The sequence below is a fragment of the Xyrauchen texanus genome, chromosome 11 (genome assembly GCF_025860055.1).
Source record: "Xyrauchen texanus isolate HMW12.3.18 chromosome 11, RBS_HiC_50CHRs, whole genome shotgun sequence".
Taxonomy (NCBI): domain Eukaryota; kingdom Metazoa; phylum Chordata; class Actinopteri; order Cypriniformes; family Catostomidae; genus Xyrauchen; species Xyrauchen texanus.
This window is the reverse complement of record NC_068286.1, coordinates 9,808,444-9,826,072: the sequence shown is the minus strand read 5'-3', so window position 1 is coordinate 9,826,072 and position 17,629 is coordinate 9,808,444. Positions and strand designations below refer to the sequence as shown.

The following is a 17,629-nucleotide window of genomic DNA, read 5'->3' as shown; positions in this document are numbered from 1 at the left end:
TGCACTAAACTCATCTCAGGGTCAGGGCACATTTCATCAGCATCTCCACAGCTTTTTGATGAGTTATAGGAGTACTCCACATGCTGTTACAAAGGTGTCACCAGCTCATCTGATGCTAAACAGAGAACTGAGAACAAACTTTGACCTACTGAAACCAGCGCAGATCAAAGACATGGTCTTACATCAGCAAAGGAAGCAGATTCAAAGACGGGCGCTAAGAGTGTTCACACAGGTGCTCCGGTGTTGGCACGGAATTATGGGAACTGTCCAAAATGGATTCCTGCGACAGTGCTATCACAGACGGGTCCGGTGTCATACAAGGTCAAAACAGCAAATGACATGGTTTGGAGAACACATATTGATCAGATGTTGCAGGGAGCTACATCATCCACAGAACTGTCTGATTCTATTTGTTCTAATGACCCATTGAGCGATGTTCTTCCACCTGTACCTACTGCAAATGTTGCTGAAACTCCTCGTGCTGTAGCGGTTCCTGAAACATTAGCACAATTCCCTCATTGAGTTCTCTCACCTGATAAAAAAACCAGAAAGCATAACCCCAGAAGAACGCTGTTATCCTTTAAGGAAACGACAACCACCTAATCGTCTATATTTAAGATTAGATTAGGAGCTTACCCTTTGTTAAGGGGCAGAATAATCCCCTAGGTTAAAGCTAGGGTTTGAGGTCATCCACCCTCATTCCCAGATTAGAAAAAAAAAAAAAAAAAAGAATAGAAAAAATGTATGGACATTGTTAGTTAAAAGTTCAACTTCTTAATTGAAATGCAAGTTAGATGCATGTTAGTAAAGGAAATTATGCAAGTGAATGTATGCATCCGAAACATCAATAGTAATTTCATTGAATTATATTACATTGATTGTAAGAGGGGAGGAGATGTTATGTATTTCATGTCTTTATATTTGTAAACTACATTTCCCATGATCCTCTGTGCTGTGTTGTAGTCTAAAGGAATTGCACATGCTCAGTAAACAAAAAGATATAGAATCGATGACTCGTGTCTCCGCGTTGTATTTGCAAGCTAAATAAAAAGGTTAAAAAAAAGTTCCATACGCAACAAGTTTAAAATGATTTTTTAATGCTTTTTTTTTTTTTACGAAAATGATCGTTTTTGTTTTTATTTTATACTCTTGTATTTGATTCTATGGCCATTATTAACTATATTAATGTTGTTATTCATTAAATATATTAAATACATTTAATATATTTAATTAAACACATGAAATTTATTTAATTAATACATTAATTAACAAATGTCATTAGTGTTAATTTTGTTATTAATATTATTGTTTTGATAGTAACATTAAAAAAATATTGCCTCATTGAGTATCTTCAATGTAGCTAGCTACTTTTTGATAGTAACTTTTATTTTTCAAAAGAGTAGCTTGACTGTAGCTTAACTAAAAATTATGAGCAGCTTGAATAGCTTGTCAAACTGCAATTTCAAAGTAGCTTCCTCAACACTGTGTAATTGATAACGCTCAGATTAATCTAAAACCACTACTAATACGTCAATAAATGTCGTACTTTCCATCACTTCCCTGGTGGTCTAGTGGTTAGGATTCGGCGCTCTCACCGCCGCGGCCCGGGTTCGATTCCCGGTCAGGGAACAGTGTTTTTGTCATTTAAAATACCCCTCCATTCGAAAGCAGACGGAATATAGACTGGTCTACAAGTAAATATATATGAAGTTAGTGCAACGTATTTGTGGGTGGATCCTACATTCTCATTATATAAGTACAATCTTTTTTTGGGGGGGTTAATGAATTTCAAAAATCTGGGCAAAATTATTTATTGAGGAATTCTGAATGAAATGACTGTCTGTCATGTAAACACGGAAATACAAATAAAAAAAACCATTGAACTCAAGTGTCATCATGAAACAAATAAAACAAACACTGCGCTTTAACATCAGCAACATCCAATCAAATCACTCCTTGTGACTTTTTTGAGCATGAAATTCGCGCCTTGCCGCCTACGTAGCCTACTGCAGCTCTCTACGTTCTTTTACTGTCTATGGTTGCAATAGAGCAGCCGACAGGAGCTAGCTGCAGGACGGCAATGAGCAATTTTTAATATTCTATCACACTATAACTACTCGAGAGTCTGCTCTTGAGACTTTGTTCTAATTTTCGGGACAATTAGGGCAGGATTCGGGATTCGGGACAACTGCTTGGATTTCGGGACTGTCCCGAATTTTTCGGGACGTCTGGTCACCCTAGATGTGAATGATTCTTAAACTGACTGAAAATACTTGCTATTCAGTGTACGATAAATGTCGGTAGTGCTGCCATCTCACATACAAATGGTATGATGAAAATATTCAATAATAGATTGTAGTTTTTTTTCAATATTTCATTCAAAGAAACAAAGTGGATATGGAAATAAAAAAGCTTTTTGAAAAATAAAAAACAAATGCAAAAATTATGCTTTAATGTAGTTGATTGGTAAACTACCTTTGAGCGTCCAAATACATTGCCTAATTAATATTCATGAGCCAACAACGATTTCCTTACCATATGCGCAGTGCGTCTACTGCGCAAGACCGGAAAAACACAACCATAATGAAGGATCACAACACAAGGAACATGTTTTTAATCTTGTCCATCTCGTTCAGGCAAGTATGTGAAAAGTTAGACTAGACCAAACTAGTGTAGAGGCGTGAATATATATTTATACGTGTATATGTGTCTCTTGCTTTAACATTTATTTTTAACCTGTTTTTCAGTACATTTTATTCTTCCAGCAGCGGTGCCAGGTATCACAAAAAGATGAATAAATTCTGGTTTTAGTTTGACAAAACTCACCTAACCCAATCAGACTTCATAACACAGCACAAAAGGACGTTCAAAAATATGATCAATCATATCACATTTGCACAACACGAATGATGAAATAATTATAATACATTCACAAAGCACATAGGATCAGTTTAAGGATTTAAAGGCATTTACACAGCAAGAGGAAACATTGCTGCTGCTGCCGCTGCTGCTAGAGCACGAAAAAAAATATGAATGTGATGAAAATATTAAAATAGATAATATATCGATGTGAAAGTAACTATGTACTGTAAGTCCACAACAAGAACATTCAGGCATGTAATTTTAAAAGTATAATAACTTGATTTGAAATTAAAGTCTTTAGTATTAATTTAAGTTACTAACTTACACTTAATACTATTAGATATTAATACACTATCGAATAATAAAAATGTGTGCAATTTGAAGATGACTACATGGTATGCACTAATGAAGACATTTGTTCTTTATAGCAGCATAAGACACAGTAAAGACATATTTGTTGTTCTAGTGTGCTTTTATTGAACTTCAAGTGAAATACTGTTTGTTCATGGCATCTCTGCCAGCAAATCCTAATGAGAAAGAATTTGGGTAACATTCACACTTTTCTGATATATCTACAGTATATTGTGGAGTGTTTAAGTTTTTATATTTTAGTCATTTGATCATTACTGTTATTGTATTAATATCTTACTTGAAATTATATAATTATCTTAGGTTTATTTATTCATACATTTATTGTGGCCAGTGTGGGAAAATGATTGGAAAATGCAAGACTGACAAAAATCTATTTCTTACAATAAATAATTATCATAAATAGATTCATTTGAAAATGTATAAAATTGTCTCGTTGATTTGCACTTTAAATTGGAGAGAGAGATACTGGGGGAAGTGACTGTCACGTTCTTCACAGCTGATTGGTCCAGTATCTGTATAAGATCTCTGATCGAGAACATAACCTGCACCGGAGCAGGTTAGCTGATTAGCATATGGTACTATGGCGAGTAACACTGATGAAAGCCTATCCACTTTACTGGCACCGCAATTTCAGAGTTCACTTAAACTAAGTTTAAACTTATCTGTCTAACTGCTTAATCCTGCTTTGTGACATAGGCCACGGAACTGAAATGCATCTGGATGCCTGACTTAACTTGTGATGTCTGATGGCGGAAAATCTTGCTGGAGATGCTGATGAGCTCCCATCTATGTTGTGGGGTCTGGACCCTGTGTTCTCTGCATACTCAAGACTCTATATCACTGACATCCTACAGATGAGAGAGTCCAGACAAGTGCCAGGTACAGTAAAGATCACACAATTCAACAGCTTTCGAGTGTGTCTAACAATGAAAGTTGCCATAATGAAGGCCAAAGCCTCATGTTATTATGGGTCCTTAAAGCTGAAATATGTAATTTCCGTGTAACCAAACGGAAGTGCAAAAATAAACATTGTTTTTAAACAGCCTTCCGAATACGCCCCAGTAGATCGAACAAACAAATAGTCCCGCCCCAACTCATGCAATTGGTCGAGTCAGTGTTGTGTCTGGCTGGATGGGCTGCTTAAAACAGACGTTTTTATGAGGGATGTGCACAGTTACATTTTTAACATGAGGTTAATTACAAGGTTTCAAGAAACGTTAATCGCTTTTTCGTCGGGGCGCAGGAATAAAGAATTCCTCAAACATTATTCAAAATAGCAGCAAATAAAGTGCACAGTGAACTAGGGGCCTAAGTAGCTCAATATATAGATCTTCAACTGATTTAAAATATCAAATTAAAGTCAAACAAAAATAATCAAACTGTCAATCCCTGTATGAGCACTCTGCCCAGGCAGGTTCACATTTTCGTGAGGCTGCAGTCAAATAGCCTCTTTGGGATGCTTTGATATTTAAATGGTTTAAAATCAAATGACATTAAACTTGTCTAATTGTTGTATGTAAATATACATACCAAAGCAAAAGGGGAAAACACTGTCTTACTTTTTCTCAAGTGCTGAAACTTTGCATGGTGAAAATCAACCTGGAATCATGTTTAATGGTGTAACAGTCACATGAAGTTCCTTTTTGTAGCCAGAACTTCCTCAGAATGCTGCACAACGAATAAAACGCACCGCAGGAGTTTCTACAGCCATGGCCAAAAGTATTGGCAGTGACTTAAATTTTGTGTTTTGCCAATTTTTCTGCTTCAGTTGTTATGGTGTTGATTCACATTGTTTCTAGGTTATTGTGCAGAGTGATCAGATGCATTTTAAATAATTGCAAAAAGCTTAATTGGCCAAAAAAATTAACTTTGTCACAAAAACCCAAATTTAAAAGTTTTTTTTGGTCCTGGCACAAAATGACCAGCCAACATAATTTCACTAATCATATCAGCAGCACCTGGGAAAGTGTGAACGAGTACTAGTCAGGTGAAATCACTCTATCATTCTGATTGGATTATAAGAGCAGACTGATTGCTATAAAAGGAGGGAAGAAGTTCTTCCAATCATTGTGTTCTTGTTAGCAATGGTTGTCTCTAAAGAAAGACGTGCAGCCATCATCGCTTTGCATCAAAATGGCCTCACATGCAAGGAAATTGGTGCAAAGGATATTGCACCAATTACCAGATCATCAAGAACTTAAAGGAGAGAGGTTCAACCGCAGTGAAGAAGGCTTCAGGATGTTCCAGAGTGTCACCAGGACCGTCTCCTCCTGAGGAGTCAGCTATGGAATCGTGTCACCACCAATGCAGAGCTTGCTCAATATTGGCAGCAGGTTGGTGTGAGTGCATGTGCACGGACAGTGAGGAGAAGACTTTTAGACAATGGCCTGGTGTCAAGAAGGGCAGCAAAGAAGCAACTTCTCTCCAAGAAAGACATCAAGGACAGACTGAATTCTGCAGGAAGTACAAAGATTGGACAGCAGAAGACTGGTGCATAGTTATATTGGGACATCTGGAAAATCGATAGTCCGGAGTAGAAAAGGTGAACGCTATCATGAGTCCTGTGTCGTCCCAACAATGAAGCATCCTGAGACCATCCATGTGTTGGGTTGCTTTTCATCCAAGGGTCTCTCACAATTCTGCCCAAAAACACTGCCATGAATAAAGAATAGTATCAAAACGTCCTGCAAGAGCAACTTCTCCCAACGACCCAGTAGCAACTTGGTGATGATCTGTGCATTTTCCAGCATGATGGAGCACAATGTCACAAGGCAAGAGTGAAAATGAAGTGGCTCGGAGATCATTACATTAAAATGTTGGATCCGTGGCCAGGCAACTCCCCGGATCTTAATCCCATAGAGAACCTGTGGTTAATCCTCAAAGAGCGAGTGGACAAACAGAAGCCCACAAATTGTTATCAAATCCAAGCACTAATAAGTCAAAAATGGATCGCCATCAGTCAGGATTTGGCCCAGAAGCTGATATCCAGCATGCCAGAGCAGGTTATGAAGAACAATGGCCAACACTTTAAATATTGACTCTTTGTATATATTGAGAGATTTGCCAATAAAAGCCTATAAAAAATTATGAAATGCTTATCATTGTTTTCCAGTATACCATAGACACATGTGAAATAATAATCTACAAATACTGAAGCAGCAAACTTTGCAAAACACAAAATTTATGTCACTGCCAATACTTTTGGCCATTGCTGTAGATGCTTTTATAAAAATGAAAGTTATTTTTAACTAGGTGTCTAAAAATGTGGTGATACTGTGTGAGAAACTGAAAGAAAAAACAGTGAGATTCAGTGCAACGGTGAAAGACGTCCATCCATTACGTGTTAACAGTATATAGGGCTGGGCGATATGGCCAAAATTTTGATCACGATAATCTTTTTCATATAGTTCGATATCGATATTTATCACGATATACATTTACACATTGCACTTTCTTTTTTTTTATTTCAAAGTTGACGGAAGAAAAGAAGAAAATATCAATTCCAAACAGTGAAAATAGTCTCTACAAAACTGCACAGGGGGTCCAGAGACGGCCAAAGCAGCGGGGTCTGCGTGATCTTTTACCAATTTTACTGTCTTTTACTGTTTATCAATTGAAAATGAATGTTAAAAGATCATCTGTTTGTTCTGAGGCATAGTGTGACAGCAGTCCAGTATTTGTTGGAATATTTTTACATTAAAATGAAATATTTTTTATATTTCTTTAGATTCAGATACCCAAGTATGGGGCATAGAAGCCCTTGTGACTGTGGAGTGATGCTGAATGTGGGTTCAGGGGTGTCCCGAGAGAAAATTTAGAAAATGTTTTTTTAAAAATTAAAAAAACAGTTGTATATTTTCATTAAAGTGAGAGACTAGTCTACCAACTAGTAATTTTAGTCTTTCCTTATCCATTCCAGACATCTAATTAATGTTCACAAAATTAGAAGAGAAATCGATTTGTTTATTATTAAAGGCTTGTAACATGCTGATTAATAAAGATACTAAAAGGTCTAAAAGGTGCTTTGAAACCACGTTAACTCATGCGGCGCTTCATGTCTACACACATGCAGGGAAAAGAGGCAACACGTGTGGAGCGGGACAGGGTAGAAATTATGCATGTTTGTTGCTAGAGAACAATATTCAAGATTACAGCGCAGAAAGATCAGAGCTGTTGTCCACATCACTGTTGTTCTGTCATGCTCTTCACTAGAGACGATGAGAGGGCGTAACGTTGTCATGAAGTCTTACGGTGCGGATGGAATCAATCCGGGGTCCGATGTAACCTAATTGTTAGCAAGGCAGCTAGCATTAGCAAGTTCATCCAGTCTGACCCTACGTTACTGCTGGCGTGTTGTGAGCGAAGCTGAGAGCATTTTCAATTAATTCCTATGAAAGTCAAGTATCATGCAATTATCAAGAACAAATAAAATGGTGAACATTCACGGCACCTGAAATATGTAATTTACCTTGTGCATTCATATAAATTTTTACCTAAAAGTTTTAAAAAGTCAACTACATGTTTCCCCCAGGATTTGATGTGCATATTTAAGTAAATATTTGTAGACGGGAGAGAAGAATATATCTGTTAAAAAGCACAAAGCTTCCATATCTAATGTCTTCTAGGAGTTTATTTCTACAAGACCCACCCACTCTTCCAGGTAGATGTTCTGGGGACAGTTGTTTATAAGCGGGAGAGAGAAGACTTCTACTGCTATGGAGGTAATGTGGAAAAACATTAACTGAATAACCTCTAGAAACTATTCCTTATTTGATGGCTTAAATCACAGTGAATAAAGGTAATTAACATAATCCTATTAAAGAGTCTCGAGACCAGTAAATACTTGTAAAACACCTTCTTTTTAGCATAGATTTACTAGAGCAGATTTTTGTGGAATAAATAAATATGGGACAAATAAATATGTGGATAAAATCTTGTACAATCAGACCAGGAAAACACTGACTAAGGAAATCAGAGTTGCTAAAAGAAGCTACTCTGATAAGCTGAAAAACAAGTTTTTGGCAAGTTTTCTGCTAACGACCCAGCATCAATGTGGAGAGAAAAAGACAGAATTACTAACTATGAGACACCATTCCCCAATACTTTAGGGAACCAACTGGCTTGACTTGAATGATTTTTACTGTAGATTTGAAAGGCCCAGTCTCACACCCCACACCGCTCTGACCTTCACTTCACAAACACACAAACATCAACACCTCCTACTACTGAACCTCCACTTATGATCTGTGAAGAGGAGGTGTGCCGTGTATTCTGGAAACAAAAGACAAGTGAAGCACAGGGCCCAAATGGTGTTTCACCAGCTTGTCTGTGTTTCATCCACTTGTCTAAAATCCTGTGCTGACCATCTGCTCCCCATCTTCACACATATTTTCAACAGATCACTGGAGCAGCATGAAGTTTCCTGTTGCTTCAAACACTCCATCATCATTCCTATCCCAAAGCAACCCAAAATCACAGGACTTAAAGGGGTCATGACATGGTTTTTTTTATTGTATTATTATGTTCCCTTAGGTGCAATTATAGTATTAATATATTTTTTTTTAAGAAAAACTTTTAAAATCTAGTGATTTATGACCTTTTCCCACCCTGTTTCTCATCCTCTGATTCAAACAGTCTGTTTTGGGGGCGTTTTCCATTTAAGACTTCAGTGTTAACGCCCACTGTTATGATTGGCTAACGTCAGTGCCTATGTATCAATTATTGACGCCCCAGCCAGAACAATATGCAAGTAAACTAAGTAAAAACACTGTGATTATTCATAATGAATGAAATTGCGCTTTAAAAAGTAGTTTAAAGTTTAAAATAGATTACTTACAGTTTGCGTCGTCGTTGTTCCCAGAATAGTCGGCACGGACTTATCTTTGAGCAACAGTTTTCTGGCAAAGCCAGCATCATATTGAGATTTGTTCACAAAACAGTTATCCTTAAAATGTACAGAACAAACGCTTAAGTTAACACTGCCGTGACTGGGACGTCCGCAAAAAATAAACTGCGTCCATTTTTCCCTGACGTCTGGATCTTTCGGCAGCTTATTCAGAGGTTTTGTTTGACCACAGCCAGGAACAGCACATCTGTGTGGCAACGTAATTTTCCTGTGCACAAGTAGTCTCTGTCAGAGCTCGCTGTCCATCGACTGAACACTTGTGAGGCGCACGGCGATACGAAATGAGCGTAGTTGTCTTGCGCTTAAAGCGTGGTTATCTTGTGCTGGAGGCGGTCATATGCAAACGCTGGTACGTCACTTCTAACCGTCACGTCACTTCTAACCATGAATCCAGAACGAGCTGTATTTTGAGCTTGATTAAATAAATGATTCATTTAGAATGGGGAGGACGTCTTAAAATATTAAACTTGCAGGACGTTTTAATGATACAAAGTCCTCTTATATACCAAAAGATCAAGGCAAATTTGGTTTCTCATGTCATGACCCCTTTAATGACTAAAGACCCATTGCTCTAACTTCTGTGATCATGAAGTCATTTGAGAGACTGGTGTAGGCCCACCTGAAGGTGTAGGCCCACCCTTTCTGGATTTCCTTCAATTTGCTTTTCGAACAAACAGCTCTGTGGATGGTACAGTCAATATGGATTGCATCATATCCTGCAACATCTGGACAGACCAGGGACATATGCAAGGATCCTTTTTGTAGACTTCAGTTCGACTTTCAACACCATCACCCTAGCTATACTCCGGACTAAATTATACCAACTCTCTCTTCCCACGTCTATCTGTCAGTTGATCACCAGGTTTTTGACGGACAGGCAGCAGCTAGTGAGACAGGGGAAATTCACTTCCAGCAAATGTACGATCAGCACTGGTGCCCCCCACGGATGTGTACTCTCCCCACTACTCTTCACCCTGACTAATGACTTCTCATCCAAGGACCCCTCTGTCAAGCTCCTGAAGTTTGCAAATGACACTACTGTCATCGGCCTCATTCAAGATAAAGATGAGTCCGTATACAGAAGGGAGGTTTAACAACCTGGAGCTGAACATGCTCAGAACAGTGGAGATGATAGTGGACTTTTGGAGGAACGCCCCGACATTGATCCCGCTCACCATTCTAAACAGCACTGTGGCAGCAGTGGAGTCATTCAGGTTCCTGGGCACTACCATCTCACAGGAACTGAAGTGGGAGACCCACATTGACTCCTTTGTGCAAAAGGCCCAGCAGAAGTTGTACTTCCTTCGCCATCTGAGGAAGTTTAACCTGCCACAGGTGCTGCTGATACAGTTCTACTCAGCAGTCATTGAGTCTGTCCTCTGCACTTCAGTGACTGTCTGGTTTGGTTCAGCAATGAAATCGGACATCAGAAGACTACAAAGGACAGTTCAGACTGCTTGGAGGATTATTGGTTGCCCCCTGCCCTCCCTTCAAGAACTGTACTCTTCCAGAGTGAGGAAAAGGACTGGAAATATCAATTTGGTCCCCATTCACTCAGCCCACTATTTTTTTGAACAGTTGCCTTCTGGCCGGCGCTACAGAGAACTGAGCACCAGAACCATCAGGCACTGGAACAGTTTTTTTTCCCTCAGGCTATCCATCACATTAACAGTTAAAACTGCCCCATTGATCAATATTTATGAGCAATACATATCTTATTCTATTTTTATTTATCTAACATACCCTACCTCTTCTGCCATCCTTTCCCTTGCATATTTATATAACAGATTTGTATTTGTACATACATACATGTATGTATGTGTGTGTATATATATATATATAATTTTGTCTTATTGTGTATTTCTATATATACTTATATTTTCTATTCACTGATTATTTGTATTCTATTTTTTGTATTATTATCTCTGTCTTGTTATATTGTTTGTGCACTGGAAGCTTCTGTCACCAAGACAAATTCCTTGTGTGTGTAAGCATACTTGGCAATAAAGCTGATTCTGAATAATATGGGTAATCCGTAAATTGTCAGAACCACACTTGATACTAAAACATTAAACCAAAATAAAAGCAGCATAATTAATGGATTGTTTTATTGGAGCTTGTCTCTTCTCCCTCTAAACACAGTTGATGATGGGACTGGTGTCATAAACTGTCTCTGCTGGAAAGATGAGAAATGGAGAGATCAGGGAGAGCCAACTAGATGTAAGTTGTTACATTCCTGACTGCAAGAAACATAGTCTGTTTAGTGTTGTAGACAGTTTATACTTTACATTGATGAAATGTGTTTTCAAAATAGTTTTGTATCCAAGATCATGCACAGTGACCCCAAAACTATATAGACAACTCTTTAACTTTTTTTGCAAACCAGCTGTGGACATTGTAGATTAAGATGTCAAACTCTGCTTTAATTGTACACATTAAAGTGATAGTTCACCCAAAAACAAAAATACTCTCATCATTTACTCACCCTCATACCATCTCAGATGTGTGTAACTTTCTTCTGCAGAACACAATTGATGATTTTTAGAAGAATATCTCAGCTTTATTGGTCCATACAATGCAAGTGAATGGTGACCAAATCATTGAAGCTCCAAATAGCACTTAAAGGCATAATAAAAGTAACCCACACAACTCCAGTGGTTTAATCAAAATCTTCCAAAGTGATCCAATCAGTTTTGGATGAGAACAGACCAAAATCTGACTTTTTTTTTTCACCCAATGTACATCTTTACATGAGTAGTTTCCATGGAGATCATGACTTCAAGCTCGATTACACTTCCTAGTGCCATCTAGTGCTCTGCACATGCGTCAAGCCCTAGGAAGTGTAATCAATTTTGAATTCACGATCCTGCTGATTTGGTGGCTTGAGGGATACCTACACAATATTAGGGAGGTTGTTTTAATGTTGTGGCTGATCAGTGTATATTTGGGTCTATTCTCACCCAAAACCAATCAGATCACTTCTAAAGACTTGGATTAAACATCTGGAGTCGTATGACCTACAAAGCTGAGATATTCTTCTAAAAATCTTCCTTTGTGTTCTGCAGAAGAAAGAAAATCATTCACATCTATGATGACATGAGGGTGAGTAAATGAGTAGTAAAATGAGAATTTTTGATTTTGGCCTAACTCTTCCTTTAATACATTGAATGTTGTAGGCAGAGGTCATAGCACATCTGCTGGAGGCTTTAACATTGAAGATGAACTCAGACATCTGAAGGAAGCCCAAAGGAAATGCTCATTGCTTGATATTGGAGACCTGCTGAGGGTACGAGGAACCGTAAAAACCTCCAGGGATCAGAGGGAGATCAAGGCCACCTCCTTCTGTGAGTGAAATGTTTGGGGACTTAGATGACATATTGGCAATTTTGTCATGATATACATTTTTTGGGGATAGTGGTAGACCAAAACGTATTAACTATATAAAAACGGAGCAATCTGCCAATTAGTTTTTCTTAATTGGTTACAGTGAGTACCTTTGCAGAATACAGCGATGAACACCAAGGAACTGTTTATTTTGCAGTGTATGTCACTGTTGTTTGTTTTTTGTGTGCAGATAAAGTGAATGACCCTGTGATGGCAGTGCAGATCTCACACATGCTGGAAATGCCTCAGCTGTACAAGAAGTGCTATGATCAGCCATTCCAGATACCAAGTGATGAAGTGGGCGGCTCAGAGTTAGTCAGACACAATGATACGTGTGTTTTTTTATTTTGTTGTCATCAAACAGGCTGAGTTTGGAGTTTACACCGATTTACATTTGTAGCTTAATTCTTAGTAGGGGGGGGTGGCATCAAGCCTCAGAGAAGAATTTTATTAGAAATTATAATTATCATAAAATGTCAATAAAAGGTGAAAATAAAGTGACCGGGGAAATGGTAATACAAAGGGGGATCTGGCGAATCTGGTGAAAAGGTGCTCCGTGCAGGTCAGGGAAGTGTCCATGGAATGTCCCCGGCAAGAGTGGGGTCCGACTGCCGCACACACTCCCCTCCTTGGTCCGAGGCACGTGGGGCGGCGGCGGCATTCTTGGTGGCTGACTTCCAAGGCCCTGCGGCAGGTGAGAGGGGAAGGCGGTCGGCCTCTAGCCAACGCATGCTGTCCTCCCTGTCGTCGCATCTAATTTGCGCCAAATTCTGAGGAGCGGGTCCAGCTACGTATTTAACTCGACTGAACCCTCCCCGCTCTGCTCTTGGGCCTGCGAGTATGCCAGTGTGTGCTAGGGATGGGTGGATCGATACTGATGTAACAATACTTCATTGGATGCAAAAAATTATCGAACATGCGTTTACGATCCAATTTGCCCACCGGCCTCCCCTTTTCAACGCACCAGTGTTAAAATCCGAAATACACAATGTCCTCGTGAAAAACGCGATAGAGGTTGTTCCAAATTGTCAAACCCAAAAAGGGTTTCACAGTCATTATTTTTTGGTTCCAAAGAAAGATGGTGGGCTTCGGCCAATCCTAGATTTGAGACATTTGAATCACACACATGTAAAGCGCCCTTTCAAAATGATTACTCCGAAAAGGATGTTATCGCACGTCTGCCCACATGATTGGTTTGCGTCAATAGATTTGAAAGATGTGTACTTTTAAATTGTACAACACAGGATGTTTTTGAGATTCATGTTCGAGGGACAGCTGGCTTTCGGCACCTGGACAGGTGCAAGGAAGGCGTGACACATCAACCGCCTAGAGCTATTGGCTGTATTCCTAGCCTTGAAGGCTTTTCAGTCAGAAATAGCGAACTGTCATGTTCTGGTTCTCTCAGACAACATGACAGTTGTGGCTTATATAAACTGCCATGGCAGAATTTATTCAACGCCATTGATGAGACTGACGCGTCACCACCTCCTGTGGAGCGAATGTCGTCATCTTTCCCTGAGAGTGACATATGTCCCAGGCTGTCTGAATTATGGTGCGGACATATTGTTATGACAAGGGGTGATACTGGGGGAATGGACTTTCTCACTGGATCAATGATGCGATTGCCCTGGCTTACAATCCGCATGGTAAGATTTGCCCAATTGGTGTTAAAGCACACTCAGCTAGAGGCATGGCCTCCTCATGGGCATGGACGAATAGTGTATCTTTACAAAATATATGTTTTGCAGCAGGATGGTCTTAAACACATTTGCAAGATTTTACAACCTAGATGTAAAATCTCTCGCTTCACAGAGTCCTCTCTGTTTAGAGTGCTTGCTATTTAATTTGGCAAACATATACTTAAGCCCCTTCCCTTAACTACAGGCTCCCCATCATTTTATACAACCACTTGCATTCAGGCCGTTGTAATTTACCATATAGTCAAAAGCACTTTCATTTCGGTTCGTGAAGGGGTTAATTTATACTATATGATTATAGTTCATATATTCATTCTGAATGCTCCCCTCCTGGCCAAACATGAGGGACTCTCATCTGTGATATTGGCCTAAAAGTACTTGGTATCGGATCGAAAAGAAAATTAGCCCTTAGAGGCGGGGTGACGATGACTAGAGGGAGGGTGGGTCGTTCCTCCACAAGGGGAAGAAAATAATTTTTAAATAAAGTATTGTAAGTGTTGCTTATGTGAAGTCTTGTTTTTTTTCTCTTTATTGTGTTTGTGAAATACTTCAAATATACTTCGTATTCTTTCTACTTTTTAAACTGTATTTTCAGGGCTGGTGGGTCCTCACATTTCAAGTATTTGCTGTCTCGGTCAATTCTCACCCTTAAAGAATTCCTTGCTGAAAAAGAGGTGGCCAGATTTCGACCTTATGACGTGGAGTTTCTGTTACATCCACTGATCCAGGGCATTTCAGCAGAACAGGTACTGGATGGATGGATAGATAGATAGTGCAATTAGGCTCAACAGTGCAAAACTTTACATTGAGTACAGTGCTGTTATAGGATACATAATATAAATGCATTAAAGGGATAGTTCACCCAAAAATGCTAATCTCATCCTTTACTCACCCTCATGCCATCACAGATTTATATAACTTTTTTTTCTTCTGCAGAACACAAATTATTTTTTGAAGAACATCTCAGCTCTGTAGGTCCATACAATGCAAGTAAATGGTAATGAGAACTTTTGTAGCTCCAAAAATCACAAAGAAAACATCCAAGTAATCCATATGACTCCAGTGTTTAAATTAATATCTTCAGAAGCGTGGGTGAGAAACTCTCCATTTATGGTGAGTAAATCTCCATTTTCACTTTCACGTCTGAAAGTCAAATTTAAAGTGGAAATTTAAATATTGTTTGTTCCTCACCCACACCTATTATATTGCTTTCGAAGATATGGTTTTAAACACTGGAGTCATATAGATTAATTGTATGTTTCTTTAATGCGTTTATTGGAGCTACAAAGGTCTGATCACCATTCACTTGCATTGAATGGACCTACAGAGCTGAAATATTTTTTCTAAAAATCTTTGTGATCTGCTGAAGAAAGGCATACACATCAGGGATGGCATAAGGGTGAGTAAATGATAAGATAATTTTTATCTATCCCTTTAAACTAGCAATAAAACTGTCCTTGTTCAATGTCAGTACTCCTGACTAGGGTAACAGCCAGGAATAACGTGTGGTAGACACGGCAGGGGACGGCGTGTTGTGCTGTTTGATGGCAGCAGGTGGGAATGATCGTCTGGAGCACTTTTATGAAGCCTCCTCTGATATGCTGCTAGTCAGGATGATGGCAACATATGGTGATGAAAAGTATGCTAATGAGAAGCTTTTCAATGTCTTCCTTAGTGATTAAATGAGAACGCACCTTGAATATATCAAAAGCGTTTTATGTAGTATCACCTTATTTAAATGTTCCTTATTTGTTACAACAAAGGTTTCTCTCCTATTATGTAAATTTGGGCAGAATTGTCCATTTTGAATGATGAATCACATGAAGATAATTCAGTGTGTGGATGACTCATCCATTTTGCGGCATTTCTTTTATCTGAAGGAGTCAGATGCCCCTGGAACCTCATTTTCCACACAAATTCGAAAACTTCTGAAAGAGACCCTGAGCATCCTCCAAGGCGAGGGACAAATATTCCGCAAAATGCGGACCCAGGATGAAGTCTACAATGTATGTGCGTGTGCGCGCACACACACTCACCTCTGTGACAGTATGATGTCATTATAGATAGAGTGCAGTTGTGATTTAGAGACTGGTAACTGAATAAAGGGATACTATTCAATGTTTTCTACCCACACATGTTTTCTTAATATTTTTTAGCTCTCAGTAGGATGATACAAGTAGGATTATATAATGTGTTATCTTTGTAACTAAAATGTTATGTAACTCTGAACATATGAAAACTACTTTAAAGCTGAATTATATTTTCTATGCCTTGGCTGCTCTAGGTAACTGAACAAGACAAAGATCTCCTCTCAGTGATCAGGGACATTTTACGAGAGGATACCAAACGAGACAAATGTATGTTTGTGCATACTTGCTTAAGATGCTAGAAACACACACAATATTTCAAATACAAATGTGAGTGGAGAAACCTCTTTGTCTCTTGCTGTTTTGCAGATGCTGAGAAAGGATGCCATATCTTGCATATATTGTCCAGTGTAAGACAGCGCTACAGCCAAAACCTGAATCGTGAGGCCCTGGAGGTTGCCCTGACATTCTTAGAATGCAACAGTGATATTATCAGCACAACAGAGGCTCACTACACTGTTCTTTAGCATCCATTTTTAAATATTCTGTAAAAGAAAATATTAGCAAAGTGTTCAAACACAATCAGGCTAATAGAATTTTAACAATTATAGCTGCTCAATCCTGTATGATTTAAACCATTAAAGTAATTTTATTGTGATTGATTGTTGCATACTCATTGTAATTACATTTAATGGTTCAGAATAAGAGGAGTATGTGGATATATTTATATTGTTCCTAATGTTGAAATTAAATATTTTTTTTTAAATATTTAAATGACAAATATTTTATATCTTTTGAATATTTGCACCGTTTACCAACCTGTCATTTAAAACTGTAGTTACAATCTGTGGCCACACGAGGGCAGCTTAGCATATTTTTTTACATCCCCGGGGAAAAAAAAAAAAAAAAAATATATATATATATATATATATTTTATTGGTTTATTTTAACCATTAAAGTAATTTCATGTTTATTAATAATGATTGCATCCTCACTCGTAATCGCTTTTTCATGGTTCAGTATAAGAAAAATATGTGGATATATTTTCAAAATTGTTCTGAATATTGAAATTAACTTGTTTCGTAAGGCTAAATTTGCACTTTTTACCAGTCTGTCATTTAAAATTGTAGTTACAGTATGTGGCCACACGAGGCCAGTGTTGTCCTTAAATACGCCACTGTCCATGAGCACATCTGTATCCATGCTGCTTCTGGTCTATTCTTCATTCTTATTGGCAGTATGCAGTTCATCTAACGGAAATCAGCCTGTTAATTCAAACTCTGTCCGTGTTATAGTCAGGTAATGGTATACTCATTTTTTCA

The 17,629-nt window shown here is 38.4% G+C and overlaps 1 protein-coding gene and 1 non-coding gene across 4 annotated transcripts; both read left to right on the top strand.

The window, feature by feature from the left end:
* Positions 1–1,557: 1,557 nt before the first annotated feature.
* Positions 1,558–1,629, top strand: trnae-cuc (transfer RNA glutamic acid (anticodon CUC)). Its single transcript has one exon. It is a non-coding gene; the product is annotated as a tRNA-Glu (tRNA).
* Positions 1,630–2,567: 938 nt separating this feature from the next.
* On the top strand, positions 2,568–17,042 carry stn1 (STN1 subunit of CST complex). 3 transcript variants are annotated; one of them, XR_007971649.1, is made up of 10 exons: positions 2,568–2,636; positions 3,931–4,113; positions 7,860–7,955; positions 11,282–11,359; positions 12,316–12,483; positions 12,714–12,855; positions 14,816–14,966; positions 16,101–16,230; positions 16,505–16,577; positions 16,677–16,744. XR_007971649.1 is itself a non-coding variant. In XM_052138079.1 (10 exons), the coding sequence occupies exons 2-10, from the start codon at positions 3,981–3,983 to the stop codon at positions 16,832–16,834; spliced, it is 1,125 nt and encodes a 374-aa protein (XP_051994039.1). In that variant the 5' UTR covers positions 2,568–2,636; positions 3,931–3,980; the 3' UTR covers positions 16,835–17,042. The 3 variants fall into 3 exon arrangements, 2 of the variants coding, with proteins under 2 accessions (XP_051994039.1, XP_051994040.1); XM_052138079.1 differs by having other exon boundaries at positions 16,101–16,226; positions 16,677–17,042; XM_052138080.1 differs by having other exon boundaries at positions 12,714–12,834; positions 16,101–16,226; positions 16,677–17,041.
* The last annotated feature ends 587 nt before the right edge of the window (positions 17,043–17,629 follow it).

Coding starts and splice junctions, on each gene's coding strand:
- stn1 (XM_052138079.1), top strand. CDS start 3,981: ATGGCGGAAAATCTTGCTGGAGATGCTGATGAGCTCCCATCTATGTTG. Junction 12,856..14,815: donor TTAGTCAGACACAATGATAC/GTGTGTTTTTTT, acceptor CTGTATTTTCAG/GGCTGGTGGGTCCTCACATT. Junction 16,578..16,676: donor GGATACCAAACGAGACAAAT/GTATGTTTGTGC, acceptor GCTGTTTTGCAG/ATGCTGAGAAAGGATGCCAT.